This window comes from Macaca thibetana, chromosome 11 (genome assembly GCF_024542745.1).
Source record: "Macaca thibetana thibetana isolate TM-01 chromosome 11, ASM2454274v1, whole genome shotgun sequence".
NCBI classification, from domain to species: Eukaryota; Metazoa; Chordata; class Mammalia; order Primates; family Cercopithecidae; genus Macaca; species Macaca thibetana.
This window is the reverse complement of record NC_065588.1, coordinates 6169238-6190441: the sequence shown is the minus strand read 5'-3', so window position 1 is coordinate 6190441 and position 21204 is coordinate 6169238. Positions and strand designations below refer to the sequence as shown.

Below are 21204 nucleotides of genomic sequence, written 5' to 3'. Positions count from 1 at the left end.
AAGGGACTAAGAAAGGAGCAGTCCCTTATTTTGAGGACACTTCGTGGAGGTTGCAGAAGATCCCTCTGCTTATAGCCTTCTGGGCATTGCTTATAGTAATATGGCTGCCCCCAGCTGCAAGGGAGGCTGAGAAATGGAATCTTATTCCCAGCAGCTCTGTGCCTGGTGGGGGGAATTGAAAACTGAGGATTCTGTGACTAAGAAGGGGAGAATAGATCCTGGACGACTTTCAACCTCTCCCACTGTCCTCCTCTTTCACAGGTAGGGAAATGGGGGTGCAGAGAGGCGAGATAATTTTTTTTTTTTTTTTTTTTTTTTTTATTTGAAACAGAGTCTTGCTCTCTTGCCCAAGCTGGAGTGCAGTGGTGCAGTCTTGGCTTACTACAACTTCTGCCTCTCAGGCTCAAGTGATTCTCCGGCCTCAGCCTCCCTAGTAGCTGGCAGAACAGGCACGTGCCACCACGCCCGGCTAATTGTGGATATTTTTGTAGAGAGAAGGTTTCGCCGTATTGCTGGTCTCGAACTCCTGGGCTCAAGTGATCTGCCCACTTTGGCCTCCAAAAGTGCTGGGATTACAGGTGTGAGCTACTGCACTTGGCCGAGATAATTTTAAGTCACACACTTTCAAAGTGATGGGTTGCAAGAGGCAGAGGTTGCAGTGAGCCGAGATTGCGCTATTGCACTCCAGCCTGGGCAACAAGAGCGAGGCTTCGTGTTAAAAAAAAAAGCGATGGGTTGAGATTCTAGCCCAACCATGCTTTTAAAACCTGAGCTGTATCCACTGTATGACCCCGTCTTCTAATCTGATTGTTAGGAAACAGGAGCCGGGAGGGCAGGATGGAAAACCGTGTAATTTGTGGTTTGCAATGGACTCAGGGTTTGCACCCCTTCTTGGTCACCCCTTTGCTAGTGTTAAAAACCTCAGACAAGTTTAACAGGGTTTAGTTGAGCAAAGAATGATGCATGAATCGGGCAGCCCCCGAATCAGAACAGGCTCAGAGAGACTCTGGCCTGCCTCATGGTCAAAGGTTTATGGACAGAAAAAGGGACTATCAGAAACCGGAAGTGAGATAGAGAGATAGCTGGATTGGCTACAGCACAACGTTTGCCTTATTAGAACATGGTTTGAACAGTGGGCTGCCTTTGATCGGCCAAAACTGTGACTGCCCCAGGAGGAGGTTACGGTGTGTTTATATCTCCAGTTAGGTTACAGTTCATTATGTAGGAAGAAACCTTTAGACCTAACTTAAAATATGTAAGGAGGCAGTTTTGGCTAAACTTAATTTAACAATTGCATAGCAGTTCTCCAACTGTTTAGTCGTAGGACCCCTGTATACTCTTAAAAAATAATGGACTTTAAAGAGATTTTGTTTATGTGGGTCATATCTCTTGATCCTTACCATATTAGATATTAAAACACAAATTTAAAACAAATTCGTTGATTTGTTTTAAAATAACAAGCTCATCATATTTTAATGTAAACATATTTTTAGACTGGGCGCAGTGGTTCACGCCTGTAATCCCAGCACTTTGGGAGGCCGAGGCGGGGCGGATCACGAGGTCGAGTTCCAAGACCAGCCTAACTAACATGGTGAAACCCTGTCTCTACTAAAAATACAAAAATTAGCTGGGCGTGGTGGCACGTGCCTGTAAACCCAGCTACTCAAGAGGCTGAGGCAGGAGAATTGCTTGAACCCTGAAGGCGGAGGTTGCAGTGAGCCGAGATTACGCCACTGCACTCCAGCCTGAACGACAGAGTGAGATTGCGTTTCAAAAACAAACATATTTTTAAATAAAAAGAACGATAAATTCCAAACCAGAAAATAATTTAGAGGGAAAATGACAGTTTTACAGTTTTGCAAATCTCTTTGCTGTCTGGCTTCAGATACATTATCTGGATGCTCATACCTGCACCTGCATTTAAATCTGTTGTGATATCTCACGTCCCACAGTCTCGGAAAACTGCGCTGCACTCTGGTGAAAGAGGAAAAAGTGCAAATAGCATCTTAGTAGTATTATAAAAACAGTTTTGACTTTCTGCACCCCTGAAAGGATCTCAGGAATCCCTAGGCGATCCCTGGACCTCACCTTAAGAACCACTGACCTAGGCCGGGCACGGTGGCTCACTCCTGTAATCCCAGCACTTTGGGAGGCCGAGGTGGGCAGATCACGAGGTCAGGAGATTGAGACCATCCTGGCCAAATGGTGTGAAACCTTGTCTCTACTAAAAATACAAAAATTAGCTGGGCGTGGTGATGTGTGCCTGTAATCCCAGCTACATGGAAGGCTGAGGCAGGAGAACCCCTTGAACCAGGGAGTCGGAGGTTGCAGTGAGCCGAGGTCGTGCCACTATACTCCAACCTGGTGACAGAGCGAGTCTCCATCAAAAAAAAAAAAAAAAAAAAAAATCACCTAGTACATTCTTGACCCATTCCATGCCTCAGTTTCTAAATCTGAAAAGGTGTCTGTCAGCCTTTGAGGAGAGCTGTGTTCTTTGGAGGCATCTTCAGGCCTCTGAAGGGCCCGTTGGTGGCATGAGGTGATGAGGTGATCTCTGAAAGTACTTTAGGTGGGCTAGGAGAGAGGTCAGCTGTGGAGAGGAGGTGAGTTTGCCTCAGCCTTTCCTGAACGCAGGAGGGTGGGCGGAGAAACTGTGGAGGGCCTTCTGGCCAGGGAGCCCTATGAGCCAGCAGCCCTCCATGACCGAGTGGACGGTGAGAGCCAGAGATGCCTGGCCTAGGCATCCCGCCTGGCTCCTGCCCACCCCACCCACTGGTGTGCATGACTGTGCCAATTCCCACAGGAAAAGAGGGCACGCAGAGCCGTTTCTAAGCCACATGGAGGGCAGAACCTGGGAGGACTTCACGCAGGCAGGAACGCACACGGAAGGCTCTGAGGGCACAGGAACAGGCAGAAAGTAGACACCTACTCAAGGAGAGTTTGGCTGGGTTTGATGATGGGGGCCATAACTACCTGCTGAGAGAAGCTGAGGCCACAGACTTGGACCAGCCTCTCAGAGGGCAGATGTGCTTTTCTTGGGGAATTTGTTGGCAAGGCTGGGCGCTGGAGTCTCAGTGCTCGGCTCAGCCGTGGTGACCCTGTTTCCCCTCCTGCCTGAGCTTATGCCATTGGCTTCACCTGGCATGACCTCCCTCTGCCCTGCAGTCTTCAGTCCTATATTGTATCCGGGGCCCTGTGCAGACTGCCTTCTATTAGGCAGCCTTCCCTGGTGTCTCAGCTGCAGGTTTCTTTTTTTTTTTTTGAGACGGAGTCTCGCTCTGTCGCCCAGGCTGGAGTGCAGTGGCCAGGTCTCAGCTCACTGCAAGCTCCTCCTCCCGGGTTCCCGCCATTCTCCTGCCTCAGCCTCCCGAGTAGCTGGGACCACAGGCGCCGCCACCTCGCCCGGCTAATTTTTTGTGTTTTTAGTAGAGACGGGGTTTCGCCGTGTTAGCCAGGATGGTCTCGATCTCCTGACCTTGTGATCCGCCCGTCTCGGCCTCCCAAAGTGCTGGGATTACAGGCTTGAGCTACCGCGCCCGGCCAACTGCAGGTTTCTTACTGCTGTCATTGGCTGCGTTGGGAAGACACCTCTAGGTGAGGACCAGGTCTTCAGGCTGTTATGCAAACATCCCCATGGAAACACCCGGTTCAGGTAGACTGAATGCCAGTTAAGAGCTGGAGGGCATGACCTACTCCTGTCTGTGTTCATCACTGTTAGGTTTGATTCAGCACATCCTTATTGCCTGCCATGTGTGCCCTGGGAATACAGCTCCTGTTTTTGAGAAGCTTGCAGAGAAATGGAGGAGATGGCCACAGGAATGGACCATTTCAGTATAAGAATAGAGGCCCCCAGAGGGCTGTGATAATGCCTCGCTTGGCAGGAGTGGGGAGTAGGACCTCTCAGAAGCCTTCCTGGAAAAGGAGGCTCTTGATCTGAAGTGTGGGGTGGGAGTTAGTGGGGGCCAAAGAAGGGGGAAATGTGGGAGGGCAGGGGGCAGATTCTCCTGCTGGGCCATATGAGGGGGATCTGTTTGCTTTCTATTGCATTCGTTGAGGCTGGCACCGTGTATGGAGCAGGGAGGGTAAGGCTGGAGAGCCAGGCTGGGGTCAGGTCATGAAGGGTGAGCTTCCTGGCTTTGCTGTCTCCTCATGAGCTAGAGCTTTGTCCTGTCAGCCAGGGTGGGACATACATAGTTAGACTTGCATTTTATATGGGCTTGGACACCCTGCTGGAGACCCAGAGGCCACACTGCGAATGCTTGTTGAATAAATGTTTTGGTCACTGCCTACCTCCCAGGGTCTCTGCCATGAGCCTGAGAGTACAAAATGCCAACTCCTCCTTGGATCTCTTTTTTTTTTGAGATGGAGTCTCGCTCTGTTGCCCAGGCTGGAGTACATTGGCATGATCTCGGCTCACTGCAAGCTCTGCCTCCCTGGTTCATGCCATTCTCCTGTCTCAGCCTCCCGAGTAGCTGGGACGACAGGAGCCCGTCACCACGCCCGGCTAATTTTTTTTGTATGTTTAGTAGAAAGAGTTTCATCGTGTTAGCCAGGTTGGTCTCAATCTCCTGACCTCATGATCCGCCCACCTCGGCCTCCCAAAGTGCTGGGATTACAGGTTTGAGCCACCGCCCTTGGACCTATTTCTGTGTCCTGTCTCAGGACCTGGTCTGGCAGGGCTACCTGTGGCAGAACAGGAAGCTGGGAGCAGCAGAGATAGCCACCTAAACACGCCACGTGGTATGGCTGCAGGTGAGTGCGGATCCAGCTGCGGGTGCTGGGCAGACCTCTGCAAGTCCTGACCGGCTCTCAGACTGTGACCACTCAGGTGGACCAAGTTCAGGCCAAGCCTGACCAGAGGGAAGACTAAAGGACAAAATGGGAGGACAGACTTTATCTTCTGTTTCTGCTGAGAAAGAAACCCTAGGTGATTTCAGAGGTTTGTACAGTGGAGGCCAAAGGAATTGTTCTAAGAAGGGAGGTGGCTGTTTCTGCAGAAATCCACTCCCATCCTGCAGGCAAGTCGTCAGAAACACGCTTCTTGCTAAGGCTTTCTGTAAGCCATTTACTACCTCCTGGGACCTCCCAGGAAATGTGCTGGGGTACTGTTCCCATTATCCCTCTGAGTGGGAAAAGAGTGATTTGGAAAAGCTGGAGATGGGCCATGCTGGGCTGTGTCTCGCCACGGCTGAGAGGGGAGAGTGCCTGGATTCCTGGGTCTCTTTTCCTTGGCTGGTGCTGCATCCTGCTGGTGGGAATCCCTGGTTCCTGGTCCCTGTGCCTGCAGGAATTAGTCCTGTGGTGCGGGGACTGCTCGGAGCCACTGTGCTACAGCCCAGGTGATGGCAGCAGCCATAGCAGTGACCAGGAAAACCCCAGGGAGTGCCTTTTTGAGGTTTTCTCTAGTTTCAAATTGCAGGTGGAGAAAGGGCTAGACAAGAGCCTGAGCACATGGCCCTGTCTGGGACACCCTCGTCTGTACTCTGAGTTCAGTGACCTAATTCTCTGACATTTTTGATGGGGTAAGCAGCATGGCAGAATGGAGGGAAAGACACAGGCCTTGGTCTCCTTCCCTGAGCCCCAACTTGGCGGTGAGGATGGCAGGTTCTGCCTATTGCAAAGAGGGGAGGTTCCCTCCCTGCTACTAGAAACTCACTTTGTTCTGGAGGAGTGTGAATTTCCCAAATAAAAGATGAACAAAAGCAGCCCCTCTGTTCCCTAAGGAGCACCCAAAATACTAAGAAGTGATAATGTTGCCTAGCAACCATTCATCTCAGTATAGCCCAGGGAGATGGAGATAAGGGGGAAGAGGACAAAGGTGTCCTTCTGTTCTGCTTGGGGACCTGCTCACTATTCTAGTGGGTAAGCCTAGTGGCTGGAGGGATCTCTCTGGTGGCCAGGAGATGATAGGGGTCATTTAATAAGGTAAGTCTTCTGTGTGCATGTTCTGTTCAGTCTTCAGTAATCTTGTCACATAGGAACTGTTACTATTCTCCCCCGTTTTGCAGAGGAGGGGGGTTGAGTAAACAGCCTAGCTCACACACTAGCATGGGGAAGACGTTGGGCTGAATCTGGGGCTGTGGAAGTTGTCATGAGGCCAAGGCAGGCCTGCCCACCTCTGTCAGTCTCCCTGGCCATTGCTTTCCGAAGCCTCAGGTTCCCCTTGTGTAAAATGCTCAGGGTGACCAATGGAAGGCTGCATGTAACCGCCTGAGACCTAAGTGGTCCCAGGACCCACAACAGTGGCCTGCATTCATGGCTGGCCTGCGTGGTGCTGGCATTGTGGCGTGTTCACACGGCCTCACCAGGTTGTCCGAGACTGTGGTCATTTCCACAGGTCATTCTCACTCTAGGACATCCTCCTCTGACCAGGTAAACTGATCCACCGCCAGTAAGGGGCAGAGCTGGGCCTTAGGCCTAGGCTTTTCACAGCCATGCAGTGGGTGCCGGCCCGGCAGAAGGGGATTGGGCAAGGCACGCCATGGAGGGACTGCTGTTGGCTGTCCCCGTAAGCCTGCCAGCTGCGCTTCTACAGTTCAGCTGTGCGTGCCGGCGGGGACTTCCTGAATGTGCAAAGAGAAACCTGGGTTTTTTTTTTTTGGGACAGGGGCTCTGTCACCCAGGCTGGAGTGTACTGGCACAATCTCAGCTCACTTTAACCTCCACCCCTGCCCCTGTTCAAGCAATTTCTTGCCTCAGCCTCCCGAGTAGCTAGGATTACTAAGCCTGCACCACCACGCCCCACTAAGTTTTGCATTTTCAGTGGAGACGGGGTCTCGCCATATTGGCCAGGCTAGTCGCAAATTCTTGACCTCAAGTGATCTGCCCGACTTGGCCTCCCAAAGTGCTGGGATTACAGGTGTGAGCTACCGTGCCTGGTCTGCCTGCCTGGCTTTGAGGGTGGAGTGTGTGGAGGCCTAGCAAGGGGCAGGGCCCTAGCACCAGGCACTGGAGGTAGGACACTGATTTCCTTGGGACCAAGATCCCTGTGCTGCCGGACTGGATTTCAAGGACGGTGAGCAGATGGGGTCAGGTTTCTATTCCCCTGGGCTTTCTGTGGTGCCACAAAACAGGCCCATAGGCCTGGCCCCTGGCCCAGACTGTAGATTTACACAGGCTTGCTCTGGAGACCCTTTGTACAACTCGAGCTGATTGAGTTTCCTTCTCAAAATGGGTCGTTTCTTTCCTCTTTGTTACTGTCCCCTTTCCAAACACTGATTGGCTCCAGTTTACCCTTCAGGACTCAGTCCTTCCATTGAGATATTCTTGCACTTTCTTTTTAGCTGAAGATCGTAAGTCCTTTCACGAACCCCCAGCTTTGTCAGAGAGTATGCATTACGCCTCCAAGAAGTCACGCAAGAAAGAAATGGGGGTCATATACATCCATGACTCTGTTGTGCCAAAGCTAAGAAAGACGTCATGGATTCTAAGACGCACCATTGTTCTGTGTATCGCTCAGAAACGAAAGGCTGCCAGTTAAAATATGATAGCCGTCCTAAGATGCACTCCAACTTCAGAGATGTTGCACTGTGGGGAAAAGGTGTATTTAGAGTTACTAATACATAGAATGGAGAGATGTTTCTAGGTAAAACGTAGAGTCGTTTTTACGACCTACATGAGTGAGCAGAAGTAGGAAGTGATGACAGTTCCAAAGCTGCCTGTGTTATCAGGATGAGGGCATCCACAAAGGAGTAGAACCAAGGAATACTCATGCCTGCTGCAATGTGTCTGGGACATTCCATAGAGTCCGTGCATGCTGTTGCTGCTGCCGGGAACTGGTCCCATCTGGCCTCAGCAATCACCTAGGGAGTGTTTCAAAAAAAACTTCTTGCTGAACTCCATCCCCAAACTACTGAATTCAGATCTCTTAAGGTGAGACCCAGGAATCTCACTTTGTAAAGCCCCTTGTTCCATCCCCTCATTCATAGTGAAGAAGGGCAAGGTCAGGGAGGGGAGCCGACCTCGTTCCTGGACTCGGCAGCCCCTCAGGCCAACTCCAGGGCCAGTGCTCTTCGTGCTTCTCTCCATCCTCTGTCCGTTCCTAGGACACTGCTCACCATGGCAACCCAGGGCCTTGGACTCTGCATTTCCAGAACTCAGTCTAGGATATAACCTTAGCCTTGGTCTACTTCACATTGCACGGGTCCAGCATCTTTTTCTTGGTCGATGGGCTGTTGCATTGAACACATGCATCTGCTTGGTGCCAGCCTGTCCCAGATGCTGAGGGAGCTGCCTTGGTTTCCCTGGCAGGGCTAAGTCTCAGCGCCACACTCAGGGAGACACTAAGGGAGCATACTGCTGAGGCAGTCCCTCTTCCTGCAGGGCCTGTGGGAGCAGTGCCAGCTTCTGAAGAGCACCTCAGTGTTTGCCCGCTGCCACCCTCTGGTGGATCCCGAGCCTTTCGTGGCCCTGTGTGAGAAGACTTCGTGTGAGTGTGCTGGGGGGCTGGAGTGCACGTGCCCTGCCTTCCTGGAGTACACCCGGACCTGTGCCCAGGAGGGAATGGTGCTGTATGGCTGGACTGACCACAGCGCGTGCAGTAAGTTGGCCCCCTGCCCCGTCCTGCCCTGCCGGGATGAACGGTCTGTCCTGGGTGATGTCCCTCAGGGCGCTTCGGGGCTGTGTCACATCCATGCGGCTTTACCACACCCAGCTAGCCAGTGACTGCAAAGCCACGTGTCCCGGACCCATTTCCTGAATGGCTCCTGCCCTCTGTCAAACGGCCTTGCTAAAGCCCCATGTCCTGCCCCTGCCTCCGTCCCACCCCTGCGCCTCCCCTGGTGCCCCCTGACTTCCCTCACTTCCCTCAGGAAATCCGACCCCTGCACTCACACAGTGTTCTCTGCTTCCCACCAAGATCTTGGCAGTTGCAGTTTCGGTTTTGTCTTCACCGCCTGCCCGCCTGAATTGATGAGGAGCAGGGCGCTGGCCTGCCTGTCCGTGTGTGGTGATCTTTGAGACAGTAGAAAGCCTTGATTAAGTTCTTCTCTTTTATATCAGCCGCCTCTCCTGCAGGCTGATGACCGCCTTCCCTCCTCGTGGTGCTGTGTGTTTCATCTTCCAGTCTCAGTGGGTCCCTAGTTATGGTCACTGTCCCCAAATTATTAAGTAGGGATTTCTGAGGTCACCTTACAAGAAGTCTGTCTCCCCAGCCCTTCCAGTGATGAAAAGCCATGCAGATGGGCGCGCAGTCTGCGACGGTTCCACAGATGAGACAGGAGCTGGCCACATCTTTAGACTGCGCACATGTGTCTCAGTGTGTGGCAAATAGCTGCTGAATTCGAACTTTCCACCTGCCGTGGGGGTGTGAGGAAGGAGGATGCTAGCAGCAGGTTTCTCCTCTGTAAAGCCGAGTGGCTGGTTTTTTTTTTTTCCTCGGTCTGTGAATGTAGGGTAGGGGAGATACCTGATGTATCTTGGAAAAGGTTAAGGGGCAATAGGTTGGTGTCAGAAAGCCTGGAAAGGAGTGCTTATGTGTTCTGGCCTTTCAGTCAGCCTGAGCAACAGTCAGCTACAAGGTAGAGAGAGGAAGGAGGAGAGCCTGTCCTTGCCGTGAGGAGCTGGTTCCAGTGGGAAGAACAGAGTGCTTAGGTGATATCTGTGAAGGCAGCCTTGCGGCAGAGTGGAAATAAATATGGAATGAGTGTCTCCATGCAGGCAACTGTGCCCTGTGCTGGGTGGGGCGTTTGATTGGGGCCAATTTCATGGGGAAAAGGAGGAGGGATGGGATAGAGGGGACCATGGCTCCTTGCTTGGTCCTAGGAGGCCACTCGTTTTGAGCCTAGAGGAGTTTGGTGTCACTCTGAAAGGGTTTTAGGTGAAGGGGAGCAAAAGAATGCCCAGTTGTTCATGGAGAGCAGATGACCACAAGGGGAAAGGGTAGGGGTCCTGGGTGCCCCCGATAGGTCTTAGTAAGGGCTTCATAAGATGGAAGATGTTCATCTAAGGGAGGAGTGGCCTCAGAGGGGCACGTGGCTCACTGGGGCCGAGATGGCCCTGGACGCCTGAAGACAGAGGGGGAGCAGTCAGAGTGGGCGCAAGAGGGTCAGGCTGCGGCGTGACTGGTAAGATGATGCACCGGTGGGACCTGCTCTGGGCAGACCCCTTCGATGATCCTTTTCAGGCCCAGTGTGCCCTGCGGGTATGGAGTATAAGCAGTGTGTGTCCCCTTGCGCCAGGACCTGCCAGAGCCTGCACATCAATGAAGTATGTCAGGAGCGATGCGTGGATGGCTGCAGCTGCCCTGGTAATGAACTTCCCATTTTATTTACAAATAGGAGACCTTGCCCAGCACCCTTGGCTTTGGGAAGCGAGATGAAGGCCACTTGTGTTTGCTCTCCGTTGCTGAAATCAGAAGACTTTTATTAAGCTTTTAAATGTCTTTGTCCAGCGTGATCAGGATTGAGCTGGTCTTTCCTTTTAATGTCCGTTGTCCTGTTGTACTGTATCCATGAACGCACTTGTGTTTCGGGAAATTGGAGGGTGGCCTGGGCCCCAACAGTGGCTTGCTTTGGGGAACTCGTGGCCCATCTGAACTGCAGTTGCTTTCTCAATTAGCTGTGTCAGGGAACCGATCTGGGAAAAAGATCTCCTGGGTGTGCCGTGTGAGCCCAGCTGAAAAAGGGCTCTGTGCTAGAAAGTCTTTTCAGGGAAGGCTTGGTGGGCTTTAGGGAAAACCCCTGTTTGATTACTGACAGCAAGGCTGGGCGCTGTGGCTCACGCCTGTAATCCCAGCACTTTGGAAAGCCAAGATGGGCAGATCACTTGAGTTCAGGAGTTCGAGACCAGCCTGGCAACGTGGTGAAACCCTGTCTCCACTAAAAATACAAAAATTAGCTGGGGGTGGTGGTGTGCACCCACCAGTAATTCCAGCTGCTTGGGAGATTGAGGCAGGGGAATCACTTGAACCCAGGTGGCGGAAGTTGCTGTGAGCCGAGATCACACCACTGCACTCCAGCCTGGGTGACAGAGCGAGACTCAGTCTAAAAAAAAAAAAAAAAAAATTGAGAGTGAAGTCCTGTGTGTTTCAACTCGACTTCTCTCACTGGAAGAACTTGAACAAAACTGTTGACTCCTTTCATCTGCGGAATGGTGACGAGTATCTTCCCCATCTCACGTTGCTGTGTTAATGTGTAAGGGAAGCAGCACACACATTCTCGAGCTTCCTGGAAGAAGCCCTAAGCCCAGACTTGTGCCTCCCCTACTGGATGACCTGGAACAAAATTCTTCCTCTCATTTCTTCATCTGTAGTATGGAGATGAGGAATTTCCCTTCCTTATATTGCATTGTGTGAAAGATAAACACCATATAGAACAAGTTCTTTGAGCTTCCTGGAGGAAGCCCGACCATCGCCCCTGGGGATTCTGTAGTTGTGGGATGAGTGAGGCAGTGACAATGTTGAGGTCTTTGTCTTCGATGCCTTTGACCCCAGAGGGACAGCTCCTCGATGAAGGCCTCTGCGTGGAGAGCACCGAGTGTCCCTGCATGCATTCCGGAAAGCGCTACCCTCCTGGTGCCTCCCTCTCTCGAGACTGCAACACCTGGTAATGGGGGCTGCGCCGCGTGCTCTGGGAGACCTGCCCAGGGGACTGGGGAGGGGAGCTGGGTCAGCAGGAGTGGTGGCAGGTGGAAAAGAACCTGGGCCACGCCAAGAAAGAGACTGAGTTGGAGGCTACTGGTGGGGGCTAGGGACAGGTTGTGGCAGGCAATGATGGGGAGCAAAGAGTATATTACAGATAAATAAGCCTTGAAGACGGGGAGGTCAGGAAGGGCAGGATCCTTCACACGCAGACAACATCTCTAGCTGTCCCTCCAAACTGCTTTCATAAATGATCCTCTCCCTCTGGAGGAGGGCTGTATCACTAAGCAGCACGTAGGTCCTTCTCTCCTTGAAATCTCTCATCTGCCCGGTGGTAGGGAGTTGCAGTGGCCAGTGGAAACTCACACCAGTCTGCCCTCCCTTGGTCCTTGCAGTAGGCCAGGCCCAGCCTGGCTTCTGTCATCTCAAGAAGCACCCCTGGATGTCACCTCTGGCTTACTTTGCCAGTCCCCTGTGCAGCAGGGACAAAAATTCGTTTGGTCCCCAGGCCTTCTCCCTTTGCTGTCTTTCCCGCATGGCAGCCTTCTGTGTCCACTGAGCCCCCAGGTTTTCAGTTGGCCACCGCCCACCACACTTCTGGGCTGGGAACTACCCATTTCCATATCGCTGTCTTGCGCTCTGCCACTCACTGTGTGTGGGGCAGGAATTTGACTTCTTGTTATCTGAGTAGATTTTCAGGGGCATCAGGTAGTTTTTCTTTCTTTTTCTGTCGGGATTTCTTCCCCTGGATATTTCTAATATTCCTTTGTGGCCAAAACTGTGTCCTGTACAATTTTAACCCTGTGAAGATTCTGCTAGCACCAGCTCCTTTCTTCTCCCGCATCCCTTCGTTTGGGGACTGTGATAACTACCATGAGCTCTAAATCCGTTTGCATACCCTTGTGTTTGCAGAACCACCAATGACCTGTGCTTTTCTCCCCGACAGCATTTGCCGAAACAGCCAGTGGATCTGCAGCAATGAAGAATGTCCAGGTAGGCGACCTGCCGCTCATTCCCTTCCTCCTCCTCTGAATGGGGAGGCTTCTCCTCCTCTCTTAGATAGGGAGGGCCACACATCAAGGCAGCGAGAAGGTGCCCTTTCTGCACAGGTTGGCTGCGACCACATGACCCCAGCTCTGGTTTCAGGTACCAGCTATGCTAACCCATTCACAGGCCAGAGGTGGGAGCCCTGCAGCAGCTGAAAGGGCAGAACACACCTGTGTTCAGGTGTTATTGTCTGTTCTTATTTTCTGTTTGCTGAAAGGATTAAGGCTGATGAGCTGTAAGGCCTGTATGGTCATGATTGTCTTGACTAGACAAAGAGGATACAAATTCTTTGGAAAATTAAGAGGTAGAAGGGCCTGGTAATTCTTTAGGCTTTAAGGGACAGTTCTAATGGAATTTTCCAAAATGACTAACATGAAGACCATGGCGTGGTCCAAGAGCTAGGAAAACCAGGTCACCAAATGATTCCTCCCATCCTGTCCCTGCCCTGGAAAATCTGCTTAGGAAAAATTACTGAGCAATCTCTGCCATTTGCTTTCTCCTCTGTTTGGCCCCAACTCTATTCTATTTACTGCAAACCTTGCCCATTCAGAGCTCCCTTCTGCCCCACCTTCCAATGACCTTGGACCTTGCCCTCTGTGGTCACTCATGTGTTTTCTGTGCGCTGGCCGCTGCACGAAACATTTTCCAGTTACAACCTGTGAGGCAGGTGCAATTTATTCTCACGAAAGCAGAAACAGACCTAGAGAGGTTAAATGACTTGCCCAAAGTCACACAGCTGCTATGAGGCAGAGCCAGGGCTTGAACTCATAATTGCCTGACTTCTTACTTTTTCCCTTTCCTTTCTTTTCCTTCCTAGTCCTAACCTTCGGTGGCCTGAAGTGGGTTGAGCTTGGATACCTGGGATTGTATTTAGGGTCTATGAATTAAAGGCTTTAGGATAACTCAGGACCTTATCCAGTGCCCTGTACACTGGGAAAATTCTGGAACTAGATGTGGGCTAGATCAGTTAGTCTAGCAAAGAGATGGCTACCCAGCCAGGTTGTCTTTTGTGTAACCCTTGAAGAAAGCACGAAGGAGAAAGGATTGCTCTTGAAAGTGGTGTCTGTGCTCCATTGAACATAATTACGCCATGTCAAAGACTGAAGGAGCTCTTTGGAAGACATGTGAGTTGCTGCAATTAACTTTTGAAAACACTTTTAACATCTAAATAATAAGCACTCATTGTATGAGATCTATGAGCCACAGTGGGTGGAATTAGGAATTGAGTTTATCGTGTGTGTTTTTTTAGATGTTTGTAACCACCAGATTAGGAAGTCTTAACAACTACTTACTGTAGGATGGGTCTTTCTTCCATTATCCTTCCAACTGTCCATTCATCCAAGTACTATTTGAACACCCACTGTGTACATGATGTATGTTTTCTGGGGCAGACAATATAATCCTCTGGTCTTCAGTTCAAAATCTGGAAGATGACTTTGCTGAGGATATAAGACATTATCTTGATGTCTTGATGAAAAGATAAACAGTTTCAATTCTGTCTACTAAGTGGTTTGATATTTTGCCAACAAAACCACTACGCTCTTCTCTGCATTCTCAAAGCCTTGGCTGTGACCATCTTTTTCTAGTTCGGGAGTTTTGTTGATCATTGCTTCCTGGTCCATGTGCACCCATGCACACGAGCATATTTCCACACCCTGCCATGACTCAGCAGGTGGTGGGGCTGTCTGATGCTCTCCGTGTAATGACTGCAGATAGAGCTTCTGATGGGAAGAATGGGCAGTATGGTTCTGGAGGGGATATGCTTTTGGCTCTGCTTGTAAAGTGAGGAGCAGGCCAGAGCTGCTCTGCAGCCCCTGGAGGAGTGGACATTGTGCATCTTAGAAATAGAGACCTGGGGCCAGTTGCGGTAGCTTCTGCCTGTAATCCCAGCACTTGGGAGGCCAAGGCAGGAGGATCACTTGAGGCCAGGAGTTCAACACCAGCCTGGCCAACACAGCGAAACCCTGGCTCTACTAAAATTACAAAAATTAGCTGGGTGTGGTGGTGCATGTCTGTTAATCTCAGCTACTTGGGAGGCTGAGGCAGGAGAATTTCTTGAACCTGGGAGGCGGAGGTTGCAGTGAGCTGAGATCTCACCACTGCACTCCAGCCTGGGTGACAGAGTTGAGACTCCATCTCAAAAAAAAAATAAATACATAAAAACACCTGGATTTTCATTTTCTGGAATAAGATGAGAGTGTGTTAGTTATCTATTGCTGTGTAACAAATTATCCCCAAATGTAGCACCTTAAAACAACAAACGTTACCTTACAGTTTCTGTACCTCAGGAATCTGGGTATGGCTTAGCTGGGTGCCTCTGGCCCAAGATCTCTTAAAAGGTTGCAGTCAAGCCATTGACTGGGGCTGTGGTCTTACCTGAGGTCTTGATGGAGGGTGGGGGTAAAGGGGATGCTTTGAAGCTCACTCATGTGCTGCTGGTGGCAGGCATTGCTTTCTCACCATGTGGATCCTCCCTGGGGCCTCCTTGTGACGTGACAGCTGGTTTCTGTGGGCAGAATTGTTTCAGAGTGAGTAACAGGGAGCAGTGGAGGCAGAAGCCACAGTCTTCTAAAAACCTAGTCTCTGAAGTGACATCCTCTCACTGCTGCTGTATTATCGTCACTAGAAACAAGTCAACACATCCAGTCTACATTCAGGGAGGGGAGAGGTTACACAAAGACACTAATCCAGGAGGAGATGTGTCCCTGGGGGCTGTCGTGGAGGCTGTGCAGCGCAGTGTTGTGTATGGGTAGTGGGAGAGGGAAGACAGGGCCCAGGAGAGCAGCCGTCTGGACTGGAGAGGGGCTGGGTTTTGCATGATGCTCCTAGACCTTCGTTGTTCTCTGCATATCCCTGCTTACTGGTTAGGATGTAGGGCAGCCTTAGGGACAACTGTGGCTTCCCCATAGCCTGCAGGCTTCCCTTTCTGTAACCCTGAGCCTCTTTTCCCTTCCTCTGCAAAACAAACTGTGGGGAAGCTCTGCTAATTTAGTTCCCATTGAAAGGAGCATGTCTGTTCATAGGGACTATTCTGCAAATGAAAACAACTCATGCTATAGGATCTCAAACTCCTAGTGCAAGTATGTGGAAGGGACTTTTATCCAGCTGGGAAAGGGTAAGTGGAAGAATTTTCATTTGTGTCCCAAACCCCGTGGGACTGTAAATGTGGCCAAGAATGGAGGCCGAGAGTGTAGGCTCTGGACTTAGGCAACCTGGTTGGAATTCCAATTCCATCTCTTAGGAGCTGGGTGACTTTTGCCAAGTTAATGATTTGTAGCCTCAGTTTCCTAATCTGTAAAGTAGGGCTCGTGACAGCAACCTCATCCCATGGCTCTTGTGAGGCTGTTAACACACAGCAAGTACTCAACAAACGTGGGCCATTTTACCATCTTCACAGAGCTCACAGGAAGCTGTTCCATTAAGTAGGGTCAGAGAAGGACTAAGACACAGGGGAAAGCCCAAAGGAGCCTGGAATGGGGAGGGAGTGGTGTGTGTTTTGGGGGGTGGCTGGGCCAGTGGGGCAGGAGGGAGGTCTGGCCTCCCTGGAGAGGCTGGTGGACCTGTCCTGGACAGCTGGAAGGGAGGCCTTGGAGTTACTTGTTGCTTGTTTGGTTCAAGATAATTTCTGATGGATTCTAACACAGCCCTAATAATTTGACCTTGGGAATCAACGTCAGTTTGTTCTGAAGCCTCCGGGAAGGAAGATAAACCCCACACCCCAGGCTAACAGAGACAGCGATGCATTATCGGAGCAGATGCCTCTTACATAGGAAGATGCGTTCTGAGGGCCCTGTGCTTTCCTGGGGGTTCTGACTTCTTGAGTTCACAGAAAATCTCCAGTGGCCTGTTCACTCCTGATGGGGTTTCTGGAGTGCCGTCAGACCCCCTTCAGCCGGGCCAGGGCATCATGTTTCATAGACAAGGCTTTCCTCCCCCTGGTCTCTACGTTCAGAGACCCAGTTGTCCCTGTGCCCCTTGGTAAGTGCCCAGGATTAGAATGACGTCAGGCATGTGAGAAACTGTAGGAGCCAACCCGTGAGGCAGTTTTAGGTGGTATCAAGGGCTTTGAGCTCTGTAGCCAGACTGCCCGTGTTTAGATCCCTGTTTGGCTTCTTTGGGAACTTGGATGAGTTGAACTTCTCTATGCTTCAGTTTCCTCATCTGTAAACTGCAGATAATAATGAGCACTTCATAGGAGCAATCATTGAGATGGTTTCCACACAGCAGTTGGAAATGCATCTTATGCCAGGCATGGTGGCTCACGCCTGTAATCCCAGCCCTTTGGGAGGCTGGGCAGGTCGCTTGAGCCCACGAGTTGAAGACGAGCCTGGGCAACATGTTGAAACCCCATGGCTACAAAAAATACAAATATTAGCCAGGCGTAGTGGTGTGTGCCTGTAGTCCCAGATGCTCGGGAGGCTGAGATGGGAGGATCGCTTGAGCCTGGGAGACCGAGGCTGCAGTGAGCTGTGATGGCATCACTGCACTCCAGCAGTGATCCTCACACACACACACACACACACACACACACACACACACACACACACACACGAAAAAGAAAAAAAGTGCATCTTGGGCCAGGTGCAGCAGCTCATGCCTGTAATCCCAGCACTTTGGGAGGCCAAGGCAGGTGGATCATTTGAGGTCAGGAGTTTGAGACCAACCTGGCCAATGGTGAAACCCTGTCTATACTAAAAACAAAAACAAAAACCCCACAGAAATGAGCCGGGCATGGTGGCACATGCCTGGCATCTCAGCTGCTCAGGAAGTGGAGGCAGGAGAATCGTGAGAGCCCCGGAGACAGAGGCTTCAGTGAGCCGAGATGGCGCCACTGCACTCCATCCTGGGCGACAGGGTAAGACCTCTGTCTCAGGAAAAAGAGAAATGCATCTTGCACATTTGGTAGAGATGATGTTGCAGGCTTTGGTGACAATTTGCGTCTGGCGGAAGTCTGAGTTGCTTTGCTAAAGGCCTGTGGGTTGTCATTTCTGCAGGGAAGGCTTTGGGAGGTAGAGAGTTGTGGGGCCAGGGAAACCAATGGCCTGAGCAGAGCAGCCACGTCCAGGGCTCACTGCTGCACACCAAAGGGTTTGTTTTAGAAGAGGTAATGTGCTTCCATCAGATGAGAGATTCCGTTTCGTTTTTCATGAGGGAGGATCTTTATTCACATAGAGGTGGATCTGCTTTAACTTCTGGATGTGTTTTTTTTTTTTTTTTCTTTCCTGAGACAGTTTCACTCAGTAGCCCACGCTGGAGTACAGTGGCGTGATCTCAGCTCACTGCTAACCTCTGTTTCCTGGATTCAAGCAATTCTCCTGCCTTAGGCTCTAGAGTAGCTGGGATTACAGGCACCCGCCACCACACCTGGCTAATTTTTTGTATTTTTAGTAGAGATGGGATTTCACCATGTTGGCCAGGCTGGTCTCGAACTCCTGACCTTGGGTGCTCCTCCCACCTCGGCCTCCCAAAGTGCTGGGATTATAGGCGTGAGCCACGACGCCCAGCCTGGATGGGATGTTCTTTTTTTTAGTGCTGTGTTAGGAATCGCCTGCCTTTCATTCATTCACCAAACTTCTAGTGCCCATCTCCATCTAGTGGTGGGCCCGCTGTTCGATGGGGACTGCCTGTTGCTGACTAATGGGGAATATCCTAGTGTCCCATCCTGGGCAGAGGATGGGTGAGCGTGTTCACATGGCCCATGGTTCTGGCTGACGTTCTAGCTCCCGTGGCTAACTGCTGCCTGGCAGCTCACCCACCCATTTTCCTGTGTTTGTGGCTGTGTTCCTCAGTTGTACCGAGGAGATAAGCTAAATAATATTTAGACTTCTGATTTGTGAGAAACTTGAGAACACAAGTCAGTGAAGGTCGGAGAAGGAAATCATGAGAAGATTAGATGCTGGCCCTGAAAGTTTTCCTTTCGAATATTTGCACATTTCTCATTGACCCTTCTTTTCCTGGGTATTGTTAAAGAAGACAGAAGTCCACTTTCTTGTTTAGATAAGAGTGCTCTTGAGAAAACAGAAGGCTGGGGGAAGAATTCCACCCATTTTTACTGCACCGGGGTCAAGACATTTGACACAAATGACCATATTACTGTGTGTGTAGAATGATGATAATTTCTGAAAAATGGTCAGTTCAGAAAGGCTTTCTTGAGACCTCACTGAACTTGAAATTCCAGCACATCTAGAATGGGCTGGGATGATCCTGGCCCCTATCTTGTGGCCTGTTCTGCTCTGTCCTCCACAAACAGTCACCCCTCGCTGCCACCCTTCTCGAGGAGGCAGTAGAGAAGGTGGGTCATGCTGCCTGGAGTGATCTGAGGCCTCTCCACTTTCTCCTAATTTCCTCTGAGCTAGATGTGCCCTCCTGACCCTGTCCTGGAAGGCATCCGCTGCCCTGGGGACCAGGCAGAGGGATGCGTACATCCCTGGGGCACCTCATGCTTAATCCTGCCTTCACACACACCCCAAAGGCAGGCCCACTCCTGGGTCCAAGTCTGCACAGTCTAGCCTGGCCTCTGGCTGGGCCTGTCAGGGCACACGTGAGCAAGAAGGGCCAGACAGTGCTGGCCTGTGGAGCTTGTCCTTGACAAGCTAGAATCTCTGTGTCTTTTGGGGCCCCCTTGGCAGTGTGACAGAGCCTAGCATCAGCCCCTGGAGCTGGGCCCAATGGGATGGTCCGTAGGACCCTCTTATATTTGTCTCTGGCACTGGTCTAGCACCTGTTTGCTGAAGGGGGAACTTCAGGTGGAGGCTGAGGCGGCACTGTAGACAGCCAAGCGTCCACTGTTTGGAGGGTCTCAGGGGAAGCCCTGTGCACTCTATACGTCCTCATCTTTGCTTCGATCCTTAGAGAAAGGGGCTCACGTACGCACCGTAGAGTGACTGGGTGGGGAAAGTCGTCCTCCTTACCAAATGGCAACAGTCTCTCTCTCTCTCTCTATGTTTCTTTTTCTGCAGAGTAGGTAGCAAAGATGAGAGCAGGTGGAGGAAATATATAGGGGAGGTTGGGAAGGGATCCAGGCGCCCTTTCAGCTTTAATGGGTCCATGTTTGGCCCTGAAGGGATGGGATTGCCTCAAGCCAGGCAGGTTGAGGGAGAATCACTGGAGACGTCGGCAGAGGCCTCCCCATGCCAGGACACCTTCCAGGAGGATGTGTGATCTCAGGTTGGAGGTGCAGTGAGCCAGAAGCATGGGGCCTAGGCTGGGGTGCAGGGGAGGTGGTGTGGGAATTAGGGTGGGGACAAGTTGAGGGCTTTGAGTTTCAGGGTGATGAAGGGGAGTCCTAGTCCCCACCCACAGATGTGTCAGCCTGCGCTGGGAAGCTGGCCCTGCCGAGGTCAGCACTGGCTGGGTGGTGGTGAGATCATGGGCAGATGGCCTCCTGGTTCCCCATTGGCCCTGGATGGAGTGGCAGCGTGGGCTTGCCCCTCTGAGGACACAGAAAGCAATGGCCTTAGAGTCGCCCCTCGGCTGGTGAGGAGGATGGAGTCCCCATTTTCACTGCTGAGCTCTAAGACTGTCCCGCCTCACCCTCCCACCTCATCCTGCCTCTGGGCTGCCTCCTCTGCCCTTTGGCCCCAGGGACTCTCCAAGGGTGGCACTGTGTCCCAGAGCCCCTCCACACTCAGGTTCACAGAACCCCGTGCTATTGGGCAGCCTCTCCTTGGCCAGGCACTCCGCTGGCACCAGTCTGAGGCTGGTGTGGCACTGATGCCAGTGGGAAGCAGGGGACACAGGACAGTGAGCTGCGAAGGAGGGAAGGCCGCAGGGAGCCTGGAAGCAGGAGCATGGGTTCCTGCCCGGTTCCATCACTGACTTTGAGGGTGGCTCTGTCACCTTCCTTAGTTGCCCGGTCTGTAAAATGAGACCTCGATCTGAATGACCCAGCTCTGACATCTTGCAGTTTTAGGAGAGGAACCGAATTCTCTTTCAGAATTCGTTACTAGACTGGAGTGGGCAAAGGACGTCCGTGCAGTTTTGGGGAGAGGGTGCCCTGCTTGCATATGCATTCCACCTTGGCCACCCCAGGGGACTTTCCCTCACCTCCCGTTCTTCTCCCTTCCTCCGTGTCTCTCCAGGGGAGTGCCTCGTCACGGGTCAATCCCATTTCAAGAGCTTTGACAACAGATACTTCACCTTCAGTGGGATCTGCCAGTACCTGCTGGCCCGGGATTGCGAGGACCACTCCTTCTCCATTGTCATTGAGACCGTCCAGGTGAGTTTTGCCAGCCTGGCGGCTGGTCGGGTGGCAGCCCGAGGTGCTGCATAGCTGCTGGGCTGAGTGGGCAGCCCCTGGAAGGCGTGGACCACTGCTTTCTGTGCACGAGGGAGGTCTCTTCCAGACTTCAGTTAGCCCGTCCTTCATCCAGAAACCCAGCCCATCCCCTCTCCCCCTAGATGCTGGGGGAGGGCATCCTGCCCTGACACTAATGCCGTCTCAGGGCTGGCTCAGCTCCCCACTCAGGGGAAGCATCCTCCTTGGGTCTAGCCTTTTGCCCCCGTAACTAACCCTCTGATGTTTGGAGCTGGGGGTGGCTGGGGTGGGGGCAAAGAGGGCCTGTCTTCTGCTCTGAACT

General features: G+C 51.7%; 1 protein-coding gene across 2 annotated transcripts in view; it reads left to right on the top strand.

The window, feature by feature from the left end:
* Positions 1-21204, top strand: part of VWF (von Willebrand factor) — a 186831-nt gene that overhangs the window by 46514 nt on the left and 119113 nt on the right. For both annotated transcript variants that reach the window (XM_050747383.1, XM_050747385.1), the window contains exons 7-11: positions 8323-8539; positions 10124-10246; positions 11432-11543; positions 12525-12571; positions 20707-20843. In XM_050747383.1, the coding sequence (XP_050603340.1) occupies positions 8323-8539; positions 10124-10246; positions 11432-11543; positions 12525-12571; positions 20707-20843 (636 nt within the window). The remainder of the gene's footprint in view (positions 1-8322; positions 8540-10123; positions 10247-11431; positions 11544-12524; positions 12572-20706; positions 20844-21204) is intronic.